This window comes from Hyalella azteca, unplaced genomic scaffold, assembly GCF_000764305.2.
Source record: "Hyalella azteca isolate HAZT.00-mixed unplaced genomic scaffold, Hazt_2.0.2 contig8314, whole genome shotgun sequence".
Lineage (NCBI taxonomy): Eukaryota > Metazoa > Arthropoda > Malacostraca > Amphipoda > Hyalellidae > Hyalella > Hyalella azteca.
The window spans coordinates 679,433-696,151 of record NW_025938411.1 but is presented as its reverse complement, the minus strand read 5'-3'; the positions used below and the strand labels follow the sequence as shown (position 1 = coordinate 696,151).

At 38.6% G+C, this 16,719-nt stretch overlaps 1 protein-coding gene across 1 annotated transcript; it reads left to right on the top strand.

The window, feature by feature from the left end:
* Positions 1-1,727: 1,727 nt before the first annotated feature.
* On the top strand, positions 1,728-16,072 carry LOC108678017 (E3 ubiquitin-protein ligase SH3RF3). Its single transcript, XM_018166347.2, has 12 exons — positions 1,728-1,972; positions 4,343-5,686; positions 6,680-6,756; positions 7,148-7,364; positions 7,792-7,961; positions 8,770-9,096; positions 9,250-9,417; positions 9,994-10,054; positions 12,000-12,082; positions 13,718-13,769; positions 13,966-14,084; positions 14,678-16,072. The coding sequence occupies exons 1-12, from the start codon at positions 1,841-1,843 to the stop codon at positions 14,904-14,906; spliced, it is 2,979 nt and encodes a 992-aa protein (XP_018021836.1). The 5' UTR covers positions 1,728-1,840; the 3' UTR covers positions 14,907-16,072.
* The last annotated feature ends 647 nt before the right edge of the window (positions 16,073-16,719 follow it).

Below are 16,719 nucleotides of genomic sequence, written 5' to 3'. Positions count from 1 at the left end.
ATTAAAAACCTTGTAACATAAGAATTACCAGTTGGTCCTTTCTTACTCCAGCCTGGAGTAACTCACTTCTTACTCACTTTTTTTTCTTACTCACTTTTTTTAATCTGTACAGAAAACTACCTATGTTAGATGCAAAACGTCTGAGTTGTAGCTTAGAAGCCCATTGCATAACTACACTTTGTGATAGGTTTGTGGTTTTTTAGTTATTCATGGTATAGATGCTACAGGCTTGTTAGTGATTTTGGTCCTGTCTTACCCCATCTGACTATATTCTAAATGGTATGTTATGCTAACCTCAAGGAAAATAAACGTTCTTCTTTAGGTACCTCCATTACTCTTTTATTTTGCCTCGAAACTGCTCAATCAGTTCTGCCCCACCCTGTATATTGAGAAGTTGAGATTGTATTGACCTTTTAGGCAATTGGAAAGATTTTCCACCCTAATACAAGTATTTTTATTAAAATATTTAATTTCAATATTTAAATATATGAATTTAAAACTAGAAACAAAGCAATTACAGTTATAAAACTATATATAAAATAATTAAATGCAGGGAATGGAAATAAAATGTTTGAATTGTGCACATGTTTATTTCAAACAGTGTTAGCTTTTCTCATAACATTACGTAGTCTCATTTCAAGTCGTTTGAGGTTTGTTTGGTTATCGTTCAGTTTATGTTTAGTATTGGTTAATTGGTCTGAGTTCTAATGGGAACAGTCCAGTCAGTCACTCGGTCACTACTAGTCAGTTTATATAGAGGGTAGAGTCTGGTAGATTTGTAAGACATGAAACTAGTAGATCTATTGATAGTGTTGTGCACTGTGCTATCAGCTTCCTATGTTATGTGACTCTTTAATGTTTAGAAGATTCCAGAAGCGTTGCTGTATATTGAAGCCAGTTAAAATGGTCATTATTTAGCTTATTACCTTGCTCCATACAAACTTTACAAAGCTAATGAATAGACTTATCAATAATTGTTTACCCAAAAATCCCACAGTGGTAAACACCACCTTGGCCTGTTGGCCATTATTGAAGGCAATAAGTGCCTTTTTTAGCCATCCATTATGATCCATATACTGTTATTATTAGTAGGCTAATTGCAACATAAAAAAAATAACCTTTCAAAAAGACAAAAAGCTGAAAAAATCAAATGAATAAAAAATCATGAAAAAATAGAAAAATTGTTGATTTTTTATTTTTTTTCAAACTAAAAAAATCACCAACCCTGGGTGTTGGTCACATCTTTCGTTCACGCATGCATCATTGTCAATCAGTGGGCATTGTAAATTGATTATGAAGCACTTGTGTTCATGTCAATCATCAGGCATTGACGACATCAATTGTATAGCCCTGAGCACTATCCTGTCAAGTGACTACCTTGAAGGAGTCTCCAGAGCTCCTTCAATTTTGAACAGAGGAGAAGAAATGGCTGTATTTTTAATTATGTAATATCCTAAGCCAATTTCTTGTAGTTGTTTAATATAGAAAATTAGAAACCAAAATTTCTAATTTTTTAAATGCTGTGACCTCGAATGATCTAGAATTGCATTCCAAATTGTGATATATTGCTGCAGGTCATAAAATTACAAGAAAATATGGGTTATTTAGACATTTTGAGCTTCAGGTGCTCATTTTTTTTTATTTGATATGTCTAGTTTGTTTCCCTTACTGAACTTTTTTCTTAGAGATTTTCTAATTCAGTATGATTGCATTGTTTGTTCTTTTCAGGATACTAGGCAAAATTGATGTCCATTGCTCAGGATTTCAACTCAACTTATTTGAGGAACCAACAAGTTTTCATGTAAAACTAGAACTTAGAAGCTAAAATAAACTTTGAAGCATGGAGGACTTACTTGTTGATGTGCTTGAGTGCTCAGTCTGCTTGAATCAGCTGGACAGTACTGCTCGTGTATTGCCCTGCCAGCACACATTTTGTTATGGATGTCTCAATGATATAATGAAGTCTCATAAGGTATGTGTTATTTGTATTCTGATCATTATTGCATCATTAGTATATAGTAGCCTTAGTCATTCATGTCTAGTTGCAGGCAGGATTGGAGCTATCCTCCTTTCTTCTGAAATATAATTCCTTCAAAATCCTGTATTTTGGTAAATTTATAACTATTATGGCTTGCAAATGTCAATTTATGAAATTTTAGCTGCTGCAGTTCTGTCCATTGTGGCAAACCAGAAATTCTTTTAGAATGAGTTTATTTTTCATTTCCTCATTTACTCAAAATTTAAACCAATATCTTATGCATGATAATGCTAGTATCCATGGTCTAGGTACTTGTAGGACTCAAAATTGAACTTGAGGAAGAGTCTAAACACTCTTCGCTTTACCACTATGGAACTTCTGTCCCAGACTCAAGACAAAATACCATGCACAGTGACTTCATTAAAAGAATTTTGTTGATGATCTCATAATTGCAGTCATGTCAGGTTGTATTATAATAATATTGTTTCTTTGACTAAATTTGAAAGAAATGTGTAGTAGCATTCCTAATTGCTTGGTTAAGTGAAGAAAATTTTTCTTGGTATTCCTATGGTCTTAAAAGAGATTTTTTACATTGTGTGACAAATGAGTTAGTGGCTTAAAAAAAGGCTTTACATAGTTTGGGAAAAAGACTCGTGTCGATCCTTCATGTCGATCATGTGTGTGCTCAAAAAATGAATTCATATATTGAAAAGTAAAAAATTCATTATTTCAAAAACAACAAATTTGTTGCTCCAGAAATCCAGTTGTGGCTCATGGGGTACCTATATAAATGTTTTCCACATTAGGTTAGGGGTCTAGCCACAAATGACCTATAAAAAATCAATCTTATTTGGATTGGTACCGTCAACCGGGGTAACTCGGGACTGGCGGGGTAATTCGGGACAGTCCTCCGACACGGCGTAAAACTGTTATAGTAGCAAAACTAATTGGAATATTGCAAAACTAAAAATAGTGGCGTAAACGTCAACATTTTTCCTATCTATGTAGTATAAAGTTCGGGACACTCTTTTTTTGCTTCTGGCACCTTAGGAATAGCATATGGAATTTTTTTGACAATGCCATTCGATAGCCCTCGCAAAGAGCTATAAAATGAGCCTAAACTTGTTTATGAAATGTTTCATCGTAAGAAGTTATTAACAAAAAACGCTCAAAATCGTCCCGAATTACCCCGGTTGACGGTACATATCCATTACATGCATGTTATAATGTTATATTAAGGTGGGCTGATATCAAGTTCATATCATTAATTTGTACTGAGCCATATTAATGATAAATCAAGATTTGTGAAGAAGCTTGATGGAATTATATTTTACCACACATCTACCCTACTACTATGGAATCTTTGGCTCAATTGGTGCTTATCCACTGGGCTAATATTAGTTCAGAGTATTCACCGCAAGTTTTTGCACTCCAAATATTGTGATGATTTATTCTTCAGATGTAAGTAGGTGATGCTATTGCGTCTCAAGCACTTCAGGTTGTTAATGTGCGGTCAAGTACCAGCAGTAGAGCTGCGGCTGCCATAGTGTGAACCTCTGTGTTGCTCTGTATCCTGCTTTGGGCAAGTGTTTCCAATGTTATGAACACTGCCTCGTCTCAACAAAAACGATTCTCAGAATGTTAAAAAGTGTTCAGATGACATTGAACAGTTCCCATAGATATTCCAAAAATACAATCTAATGTGAAATGTATGTCATAATGAATATTACAACAAAAACTAATTAAGAAAGTAGTGTTTTGAAACTTGAATTAGAACTTATTGGGTCACTCACCCACACTCTATGATCTACCAATTTTTTCACCTCCTCAGTATGAGTGGCAGATATGCCACAAGCTCCTTCATCAAACACCTCCTCAAACTTGTTATCACCATTAGGCTTCATATTCCACCATGTACAGACCTTGCTTGACTGCTTCCAACTCCACACTGGCACTTGCAGAAGCAAAAATACTGTTTACCAAATGTAAAACTGAGAGTAAAAACTTGCAGCACATACTCACAGCCAATACTAGCCCCATTTATAAGCATATAATGCATTTGTTGTTCTCAAGCCTGCATTGTGCAGTTGTTCCTTGCTTTACAGTCAAGAAAATGCAGGTTACTGTACCTTCTATTGGAGCTTCGACTATAACTTTCCTTCTATTTTTAGGGCTTTCAGATAATGTCCTTAAAACATTGTCATGGTATTGTGATAGATTTGATCACTGACCTGAATGTGTATCATTCTATTAATATTCCAAGATTAGAATTCCCTGCTTTAAATGCATCTTTGTAAATTAAGACATAAAAAGTTTGTATAACTTGTACCTATATGTAAATCAAATTCATGTCAATGTGTGCAGGAATTGCTGTGTCCTGAGTGTCGTGTGCTGGTGAATATTCCCATCGACCGTCTGCCCACAAATCTTCTCCTCATAAGGATACTTGAGGGCTTGAAAAACAGACCAAACACTACTCAACATTCAAGTAATGTTAATTTGGCATCAAATACCGGTACCTTGCCACCTGCCACCACTGATTACTCATATATACTCAAGCTTTATGATAAGCCCAATGTTAGTGCTTGTGGGACATTGCCATCAAATTTTCAATCATCACCAGGCAGATCCACTTTCCAGAGCTTAGACTCGAGCTCAAGTTCATTAAGTGCCATTTGTGCATTGCCTGGTCCTGCTTCCATCAACTCTTCCTTGAATTCTGTTGCTTCTTCCTCATCTACAAATACAGACTTGACTTCCACCACATTGTGTCTAAGAAATTCTTTGAATCCATTTTTCAATAGTCCATCTGAGCCTGGTTATCAGTCATCTATCATGTCTTCTCCCATATCATTTAATTCCAGTTCCAGCTCTGTGTCTCCTCTAGTGCATCCAATATCTACTCCAAGTTTATCTGGAATTGCAAACAGCAATGCCTCTCAGACTTGCTTGTCAAATCAGATGCTACAACAAAATTTACATCATATTCAGTCCTTGACTGCTAGGGTTTCCGATTCTCTTATTTTAAATGAACAAGCCCAATCAATTCCATTTAGTACTAATCATAGAGAGAGTAATTTGGAGGATTCCTTAGCCTCTGACACTTCTAGTGGTCTTTTACCAAGTAGTGCTTTGCCATCTGACTCATCTTCCTCTTCTTTGCCAAGTGTAAATGTTTTTGGGAGCAGTTCAGCTTTGACTGGGGTAGGAGTCTGGTCTTCCAACAGTGCAAATGCTGCCCAACAGTCCAACATATCTGTGCTCTCTCAAACTTCATTCTCTTCAAGAACAGCTTCTCCAGCCACAACATCTGTACACAACTCTGTTCTTCCTGTTGCTACCACTCAAAGCACACCTATCTTCCCAAGTCAAACATCAGTCAGAAGTGTCTCAAATTTTACATCTAGTTTAAACACATCTACATCTTTTAGCCCACTTCCTCCCTTCTTTGCTTCTGGTGTGGCTCTTCCTTCTGCTTCTTCAACAGATAATTTGATGCTCACATCATCTTCACTTATCTCTGGTGGCACTTCATCCATTAGTGATCAGATGACAAATTTAGGCACTGTAGCACCACTCTCTCAGACTGCTCCAAACAGTCGGAGCATCACACCAGTTTTTGGTACCAACTCAGGCCTCTCTGCTTCTCATCTTGGATCTTTTGTCTCTTCCACATCACCTCTGGCTCTGTCATCAGCTAAACCCCAGGTTAGTACTTCTAATTAAAGGACTTGTAGTACCTATATGACCAATATTAACTTGAATTTATATAGAATATTTTAGTATCCAAGTGTCTTGTTTGATATTCATCTTCATGACAGGCTCTATGGTCAGACAGTTTTCTTCCTAGAACAAATTGCAGGACTATAATTTCAATTATTTGAAGAAGATTTTTACATTGTATACTTTTTTATAAAATTAAAATAAATGGTTGGCTTTCACAACCACATTCCTATAGCTAGTAGAATGAGAATTATTTTGAAATATTATAATCATCTCCACTGCAATGCTTTGGTATATTATTGAGTAGAATGGCAGGAAATCCAGAATCAGCTAAAATTTACAAAGAAAACACAAAGTTTCTGTACTCCCTGAAGGCTCTTACAGCTTAACCTGCTTGAGCAATATTGTATTGGTTGACCTGATTTTTTCCATAAAAATTGGTTCCATGCTGAGTGGCACTGCTTGGATGCCTCAGTCTCTAGATCCATGCGCTCCTGACTTCCATTAGTGATTCAAAATAAAACTTTTACATTAATGTCATTGACAGGCAGCAGTCAATAGATGCAAAGTGTCACTCCAGAATTCAAGATTCCACTGCAATGCTAATGAAAGTGAATGATGCCAATGCAGGACCATGTAATTGTTACCAAAGTCCAATAGTTTAGGTCGCTATTCTTCTAAAAATATTTCTATTGTACCATAATTCAATCTATTTTATTACCTAACATAAAAATCCCATCCTATTGCTAAAGTTTTTAAAATTTTCTATTTATTCATGAATTTATGATATAAATTATTTCAATAAGATGCATTTCTAATCTGTACCCAACATATTAAGCTTTCTAGCCTTATGCTGATCAAATGGTGAAATTCTAATGTGAAACAATGTTACCATTTGAACACATTTTCACGTTGTTACCATCATCATGATAAGTAAATTGGGCATTATTCATGAGGGGCATGAATATTTCTTCCCAGCTGATGGTTGATCATTTCCAGCTCGCTGCTCCTGTGTTTGCCCGCGCTCTCTTCAACTACTCAGGCAACAATGAAAGGTAGGTGCTAAAAACTATTTCTTTTTATGAAATGAAAAAAATAAATGCAAAATTATCATGTAAATACTTTAGTAGGCTTGAATTGACCGTCTAGTATTTTATTATCTGTGAACATTTTTCATGAAACTTTAAAGCACAGAAATTTTTTCTAAAGCTTGGCAAAGATGTTTGTGTATATTTGCAATTGGCTATGAGAAAATTGAACTGGTAAGGCAAGAAGACACCTCAGCAAAATTCAGAACAAACATATCACGTACGTATGTGAAACAATCATGCGGTGTTACAGTATCATCATGGAATACTATATATGTTATGTTTGCTGACAAATTAGGACTTGAAGTGTCTCATTTATGATCAATGATGACATTTTGAATGGGCTCTGTTATGGCAGAGACCTGAGTGTGCAGAAGGGCGCCATAGTAACGGTGGTGCGCGTGGTGGACAACAATTGGGTGGTGGGGGAGTGTGGTGGAAGACAAGGCTTCCTCCCCTCCTCCTACGTCCAGCCTCTGCCCTCAGACGCGCTCCCTCAGGCCGTTGCTCTCTATGACTTCAAAATGCCTGATGCTTCCCAGGGCCCCGCGGCCAGCTGCCTTAGCTTCAACAAGGTTAGTATTTCAGATTTGCAGGATTTCTTAAAATAGTTCAGTGATTCATTTTTTTATTGGTTTTCTTAAGGATTTATTTCCTTGTCTAAATACTATCTATGTTTACTAAAAAAAAGATATATTTTCTTGTCTTAATTACTGGAAAGGTATGTTATTTCAAATCATTTATTAGTATTTTATCTGCGCCCTTGATAATTTGGCCACTTATTTTACTTAATTTGGCCACTTATTTTACTTCTGATAAGATAATTGATTCTCCATCAATTGCTTTGATATTTCACCGCGTCTTACGGTACATCCAAGTTATCAGTCATCAGAAGTAATAATATTTTATAATATAAAATATTATAAAATATGATATCATAATTTTGATTATGAGCATTTTAAGTAATTATTATATATTCTCCCTAATAATAAATTTGGGCAGGGTGAGGTGTTGGCCGTTAGTCGTCGTGTGGACCACAACTGGGCGGAAGGTTCCCTGGCAGGACAGACGGGGATCTTCCCTGTATCCTTCGTGCAGCTCAACGCTGCCGCTGCCGCCCTCCTGCAAGTCCTTCCCAGTCTCGAGCCTGCAGGGACAACGGCTGAGACCAGGTAATTGATGTGATTCATTTGCTGCACTACTGATGAATTTATGGTGTTGAACTTCATACTGAAGATTATGGTATTTCCTTTTGTTCTTAGTAGACCATTGAGTATTTTAACACGTTGACTCCGAAGCACAAAATATATTTCTCCAGGACGTAGTGGTACATAATTTGGGTTGCCTAAAATCGGCCAAATCCGAGAACAAAACAGGCCAAAAAGGGCCGATAACTCAATATATACTAGTTTATTTGTAGGTTCCGCTATAAAAATTCCATCTATTTGCTTTTTGCAGTATTAATTTAATTAATTAGGAAGTACCTCTATCATAAAATTTAATTAGGAAGTACCTACCTCTATCATAAATTTTTGCCAGCCAACGCAATTGAGAAAAACTAATTCACAGAATTTGTCCGGAAAAAAATGACCGTCTGGCAACTCTGTTTAAAAACAGTACAAAAAATGAAATAATAGTACAAGATGAAGCAATCGTAGTCAAAGTGTTAAGGAAATGTGCTCTTAGATATCAGAATTAATTTCCGTTCATGTTATTAAAATTGAGTACTTCTTTTTTATATCTTAACATTGTGACAGACAATTTACCATACATGGTAGCTCATGGTCTTCTGCCGCTACCAATCACCAATTTTCATCCCATTGTTGTATAAAAAATATGTTACATTGAAAGTAAATATATCTTAGAACTTTTCATACTCTCCTGTACCAGCCTCATAAATTTGAATTATTGCCTACTTTTTAATCGTCCTCCCAAACATTTATGCATGGTTCAAGATATAATTTATTCTCTGTTTATCAGCCAACCTGCCGTGACCCAACCTCGCGCCAGCAGCACCCTGCCTCGCCGTGGCAGTCACGGCTCTTCTCTGCAGTCCATCTCACCTGCGGCGCCCCCCAGTGAGCAGTGCTCAGACGTCCCCGTTTCTGTAGGCAACATCGCCCCTCTCTCAGCCAGCACCATTGCCCCCCTCTCAGCCGGCAACATCGCCCCTCTCTCAGCCGGCAACATGGCCCCTCTCTCAGCCGGCAACATCCACGACGACTTGTTGCCACCTCTCACTATTCCTGCCAACGCAGGCTTGCCGGCCTCTGCTGCCAAGATCGCCTCCAATAACATGGCAATGCTGTGAGATTTTTTTAGCTTTTCCTTTGTAAAAATAGTAAAGTAAATTCAATTAATTTTCGAATGTTTGTGTTGAAACGACGGTGCTGCAGATATTCCTTTCTTTTCAGTGATGTCTCTATTTATTTAAAGAATAACTATAATAATGCCGTGCAGATACGTGGCACGGTTCCCATACGTGCCGCAGAAGGCAGACGAGGTGGCGCTGACGAAGGGCGGCCTGTACGCCGTGACGCAGCGCTGCCATGACGGCTGGTACAAAGGGCGCTGCCTCACCACCCACAAGACGGGCGTCTTCCCCGGCAATTACCTCCAGCCTGCTCGGTATTAGCTCCTCGTTCGTGTTAAATTATTGGCTTTACATCATGTGAAGTGTTTGTGATCTATCGTTGTTGAGGAGGTAATAATTGTCTAGCCACGCACAAGATCTGAAACTACATCCAGGCTGCTCCCGCTCTTAACCTGTCATTTTAATAGTTAACGTATTAATTTCAAGGTTTCTCGATAGACAGCCAAAGTTTGTCGTTATTGCTATCATTGATTTTATTCGTAATTTCATCATTGGTGCTTGAAAAGTCATTCTCGAGTGAAATTTATACCTTATCGATGGCGTGCCTGATTGCGAGGTAAGAAATGATATCTAAGCAATGATGATAATTTGCCGGAAATGATATCACAGTCCCTGCGTCTGATGATTGATGTTGCTGTTGTGTTGCAGGAGCCAGTGTTGCTCTTGTGTTGCAGGAGCCAGTGTTGCTGTTGTGTTGCAGGAGCCAGTGTTGCTGTTGTGTTGCAGGAGCCAGTGTTGCTGTTGTGTTGCAGGAGCCAGTGTTGCTGTTGTGTTGCAGGGGCCAGTGTTGCTCTTGTGTTGCAGGAGCCAGTGTTACTCTTGTGTTGCAGGGGCCAGTGTTACTCTTGTGTNGGTCAGATGACTGTCTGCTGGTCAGATGACTGTCTGCAGGTCAGATGACTGTCTGCTGGTCAGATGACAGTCTGCAGGTCAGATGACTGTCTGCTGGTCAGATGACTGTCTGCAGGTCAACATCAAAAACTTTTGGTAATTTGTTTTTTAATATTGTTACTGAAATATTTTAATTCATTTAATTGTGCGTTCACAATTTCAATTACCACGGAATAAAATACTCATCGACTTTTTCTCCTAGAGAAAAAAAGTAATATTATTAGGACCCAAAACTTGATGCGAGTTCAACAAACCTTTAAATAATTCATACGCCTTGGCTGTCACTCCGACCGTAACTGCTTGAAGCCGACGCTCGTTCCTTTTCAGGGTTTATTTAGAAATAATGGAAACTGTTGTAGATATAATATAATATACGGAAATATGCGCGCATAATTTTAAACTGCGTCGTGGTAGAAGCACAGGTTCCGATAAATATCATACAAGAGTCTAACGTGACTATCTTTTTATATGCATGAGCTTGCGGTTCTAGACAGTTAAATAATATATTCAACTCGTATATACATATATAATTACGGGGTTAGTCGGTTACACTGTTACGGTATTCACACGACTTAAAACTCGTTTTGATTTTTGGTATCATCGATGATCTTCACATATGCGAGCAGGTGATGCTAGTGTTACTGTTGCATAATACCGGTAAAGATCTCTAATGTCGGTTTACGCTATAACTTGGTGTTAACGAGCTATATTATGTGCATGTGAATAATCAGTCTGCTCCTCCAGGTTTGTACGGTCATGTTTTTCTATCGCGACAACACTCAAAATGAATTAATTCTTTTGTTATATAAAACATTTCTGTTCTTTGCATTAAGCTTTATCAACAAGCACCGTGCGGTGCCATTTTCCTGCCATTTTTTAAATTGAGCTTCCAGTTTCATTGAGGGGATTGTTTCTATACAATCTCTTCATGAACTATTAACCACGTGAGGTTTATCCAATATTAATTTTTGCATCTCCATGTGAAATGTGAATGGGTGGCAAGTGGAATGGGTGGAATCATGAAAAATTGCTCTAGCAAATTCACGAGCATTGCACGTTTGAACACCATATTCTTAAGACGGCTACTTTGGTACCTATTTCTCAATAGTTGGCAGTGCCCGCTGGTACCCTCACTCTAAAAATGAGTACCCTTACTCTAATGGGCTTGATGAATAAGTGCTGCCTCAATAAACTGGTTTCAATATTGGGCCTTGTTGATGGTTTCCATTATCCATGTCTTGTTAAAAACGCTTCTTCCTATATCGCCGTACTGCACAAGTTTATATACTGGTTTTCGTCAGAACGATATCCAGCGAGGCAGTTTTTAAAATTCTTTACCCCTCGTGTGTCAAGCTATAATTTCCGACATGGCGTCATTTACGTATTGACAGCTTCATTATTCTTCTCACTTATTTTTCATCTCTTTCTGATTGTTTCTGATCCAAAATCTCTAACTTTTTATAAGTTAATATCTAGGATATTTGTTTCTGACCCAAAATCTCTAGTTTTTTATAAGTTAATGTCTAGGATATTTGGGACTTGAGATCTGTTACTCTCATCGACGAGTCTGCCATCCTGTTGCAATCACGTTGATGTGGTTTGATAAACTGCCACGATCACCATTCAATCCTACCACCTACCGGAGAATTGATCCATTATATTTCCATTTCAATCTGCTTTAGTCGTGTTATCAAGTAACTTTATATTATGTTTTGGAATGCTACAGCGCCGAATTCAGTTTTCTTGAATTTCCCCCCTACATTAAAAGAGTGAAATAATTTTCAATACGAAGTTCAGCTCACTTCTTCTGACTGGTTCATTTCAAGTTAGTTTTTTCGAGTATATCTCAGTGCCTGATTCTTATTTAATTATTTGAAATCTATATTTCTGTATGTAATATATATTAAATTTAGCTTGTAATGTGTACGCGTGTGGTGCGCATGAGGTGACGACTTTCTGTGCAGGCGCGACGACCCCGGCCCCTGGGGCGCCTGGTGGAGAATGTCGCGTCAGCGCGCGCCTTGACAGGTGACTCACTCCTGCCTCACTCCACTACTTCCTTCTGCCTCACTCCACTACTTCCTTCTGCCTCACTCCACTACTTCACTTCCTCCTGTTTCACTTCACTCATTGAGCTGCTGCTCCCCTGAGCCTGACTTGACTCCCCTCAGCTTATGCTCTGCACCCTGCCGCACGCCCTCACACCCTATGGGTACGCACACAGTGAAAGCAGGTTGCCAGCGTGCTGGCTACCTGCTCAGGCTGGCGCCTGAAACCATAGTATACAGAAGCCTGTTCGTACAGGTTTTCACTGTGAACACTTACATTATTATCCTATGTTCATTCTTGTGGCCGGTTGGAGCAGGTTGCCCGCGCGTGCAAACCTGCTTCCACTGTGTGCGTAACCTTAGTGATGTTCCTGAGCTCCACTTACATCAGAGGACATCCTACATCATCTGATGCTCTATTGCTCCTATTTTACTCACATTACGCCTCAGGTTTCCAATCCTTTAGTGTTAGCTGGTCCGTAGTGTCAATTTTCCAGCCTTTCTGTACCTCGTTCATCTCCTTGTTGTTCGTCCGTCTCTCACGGGCCTTCATTCGTCCTGCAAAATTTGCTTATTTGTAGTTCTTCCGAGGAGTTGTGCTGCTCCTTTGCTTATATCTTGCATAATTATCTATTTCTCTTATGGTTTCATTAACATAGATTATGGCTTAGAAAATTACTTGAATCGCTTGGCTTAAAATTTAAAATAGAAAATACAACGGCGTGTGGTTTTCTTCATAAAGAAAAATTCTGGATTGTTCGAAATCCTGTACGTACCATTTTTGCAATATTTCTCTTCATCATAAATTGTGACGTGTTTACTCTGAGGAACGCGTCATATTTGCCAAGCGTCGCCCGTGTTCTGATGAATAATTTCTTTCGTTACGAATTATGAACAACTTAAATTGAATTTCCTTTTTGTTATAATAATGGATAGTTTTATTATCGTCAGCATGCTGATGTCTATATATTTTTATTTATTTTATTCTCTCGTTTCCTCATTACTTTTTTTAGGTTTGGTATTTTGCTCAATATATCTTGGTTTCTACTTTTATTATATAATGAGAAACAATGCAAATCACATTCTGTGAAATGCATTGCCCAGAGCTCTCAAAAAAACGGAACTAAATTTTTATAATGGCTTCAAAACATCTATTATGAGAATCATTGGTCATTGGTTGAGTGGAGGGGAACAACAATTTTTTTATAAATGAATTGGTTATTTTGAAAGGTAATGGGAGTGGTAGGGTAATTTTACTAATGGTAATATTAGTAGAAGTAATGCTGTGCATAATGGTAATATCACTGGTGGTAATAACATACGTAGTAGGTAGTGGTAATGTCACTAGTGGTAATAAAATAATGGTAATAATAGTAGAGGTAATACCATACGTAGTGGTAATCTGGTAAATCACGAAAAACGGTTGTGCACTCAATAATCGTAACTCGATTTCCAGTTTCACGTTTCCAATCTCCATTTATCACAGCTGACTTCTGATACATTAACATTACGGAGCTTCAGGTCGCGGAAAATGTTCGAAATAATTGAGCGCTGGTCCAAGAACTGTATTATATATACACCATTTAACTTAACAGACTTTATTTCATGCCGACAGAGTGCAATCTGCCTCCACGCTTGGCTCCTCCCCCTCCTTCCACCAGAAAACGGTAGCGTAATGTCGTAGTTAAGTCTTATTGTCAACTGATCATGCAGGATCGTGTAGCTTTGCATTATTGATAAATGCATTGGACGCGGTTATAGTAAATCGCAAATTCCCTCAGCCTGAAATAATTTAGATAGACTTGATTTAGTATTATAATCGTGCATGTGTTAAACGTGAATGATTATTTTTTCACTGTGTAGGACGTCGGCCTCGAGGATCTCAAGGACTTCGTCCAGCCTCCGGTGAACGTCGCTAGTCATCCGTCCCCGCAACCTCCTGGCAACACCACGCCACTGCCAGCCCCTCTCATCAGGGAGAGGTTAGGGTCTATCCTGTCAGTTAGGCAGGTAATTTTTCTCACTGCCAAGGTTAGGTAGGTTAGGGTCTATCCTGTCAAAGTTAGGTGGGTTAGGGTTCTTCCTGCCAAGTTAGGTAGGTCAAGGTCTATCCTGTCAGAATTAGGCAGGTTAATTTTCTTACTGCCAAGGTTAGGCATGTTATGGTCTATCCTGTCAGGGTTAGGCAGGTTAAAGTCTTTCCTGCAAGGTTAGGTAGGTTAGGGTCTACCCTGTCGGTGTTAGGTAGGTCAGGCTCCATCTTGCGGTGGTTAGATAGGCTACTGTTCAGTCAGTGTCTAGCCGCAGTCATTGTCACGAACTTTTAACTATTTCTGACTGTACGGCCCAGGGGCCATACTTTCATAAAAAGTTGAGAGATCGTAAGTTCATCAGCCTATCATTGACGGCCTTTCGAGCAAAATCCACCAATCATAGACAAGAAAATAGAGCGTAAGTACTTACGTTCAGTTAGCCAGTTTTGAAAGTAAGGCCCCAGGTCTTTAGATACGATCAGGTTTGACGACGGTTCATGTGTTCGCAGACAAAAAAAGTTGAATGTTTTCTTGTGGTGCAGATGTCGGTGCATCGTGGCGTTCCCAGCGAGCAGTCCCCGCGAGCTCGGACTGAGTGTGGGTGACATCGTCTACGTCCTGCGGCGACCAACCGCACCAGGAACCAATGTTGACGGCGGCAGTGGGGATGGTGAGGCGCCTGGGGGAGTGTCAGAGGGCTGGCTTTACGGCCTGCTGCACTCGACTGGACAGCGAGGACTTTTCCCGTCCACTTTCGTGGAGCCTGTTTGATAATGAGGCTCCAGAGACCCGTCCAATTTGAATTCTTTTCGAACTTGATGAACAAGTTTGGCCGTGACGTAAAGGTTCCGATTGTTTAATTTTAATTAGGATAGACTGATCCAGAACAGCTTTGTTTCTTAGCATCGACTTCTTGAGCTCTAGGCCGTCTGAATATTATGCTTATTTTATTACACTTGCGAAGCTCATTAAAGTATTTTGAACAGAATTTCCTGATATTGAGTAGTTACTTGGTGGCTTACGAGAGTCGGCCATCGACTCTCGACCGACGGCAGGATAGCTTTAGTTTTCTCTCTAGGAGTTTATCGTTAGTTTTCTGGAGTATATAAACTCCACTACTCTGGACTACTCCATATACTCCACTACTTGTCGTATTTCACTGAAGTTTTCACTCAAGAAAGTCACTAAATTAGCTTTAGTTCCTGGTCGTTCAGCTGAGACGGAAGCTGTGCTTTGTGCAATTGAATATTACGTGAGGACTGAATCTCGTTATGACTAGAAAGTTTTAATTGCATCGATGAGTAATAATTTTGTTAGTTATATTTGGTTTTGACTTTAAGGATTAGCAGTGTTACGACTTTGAGGTTTGATATTATTGCGAAGTTAAGGATTGAAGTGAAGAAACAGTTACGTACCAACATTACCAATGATTATAATTGTCGGTGTTCCAAACGGTGTTTATAATTAGTGTTGGGGTTGGTGTTCTGCTGCAGCGATGAGTGTAGCGACACAATGGATTAGATTCGTATTACGTATCACTTTAACTGCTTTTGTTCTCCATCAGTATTTGGTGTCGGATTATTCAAGGATGATAACATACATACGGTACTTTTTAACAAGCTACTTAAATTTTTGTCTCATCAATGTAAGCTTTATTAATGGTAAACAAGTGTTGTTGTCGTGTAGTTATAATAATGATAATTTATTGGTATTGTATCGAAAGACGTGTTTGCTATTCTTGTACTGAGTGAAGGCAATGTGATGTATTGCAACATAGGCAAATATTCCTGTTAAACCTCCATGTTGTGGAAGACTATTGAAGTGACTAACTGCAGATATTGATACAATATTGAATATTATGGTCGTATTAGACCCTTGTAGAGTAACTCTTATTACCAACGGGTAACATATTAACGTTTAAAGATCTTGATTGCATTCAAAAAGTTATTGCCTCAATTAGCGTTCAAATTAGAGTAATATACTGGCTTTTTCCTGTTTGATGACGTCATTCATAGGGCTATGCGGGTGCCAACGATATTCAAACTTCTTTCTTTGAATTCATTTTTCCCGTCCTTAGACTAGATGCACATGCTGAGGTGACCTACCGTGCGTTCTTCCCCAATAACAGGAGTAAGTTTGATGATGTGCACTCAAGTCTCAAAGTTGTTATATAAACGAGAAACAGAAACCTTCAGCAAGAATGTCTTGAAGAAATTTTCGCGGAACCAAATCTTGAATCCTTGTTCGTTGTCTGAGATGTTTAAAAGTATTTTGAATAATAGGCATATTATAACGTATTGTAAGGTTTCCCGTTGAAGTTACTGGCTGATTAGATGATAATTAATTTTATCAGTCTATTGCGTCCTATTGATTAAAGTTTGTTAGGGAAAATAATTCATTTCATTGCGCGCGTCACAATTTATTAAGGAATTTCTAAAATTACTATCACAAACTTAGAATTTTCAAATGAAGTCAATAGTTTCGTCGAGATATTTTTGTTTTCTTGCGGTGCTTTCTTGGCGTACTGCAGATACTTGTACAGTGACTGCCGCATGGCGTCTTTACTCGTCTGGAGGTCTTTGCT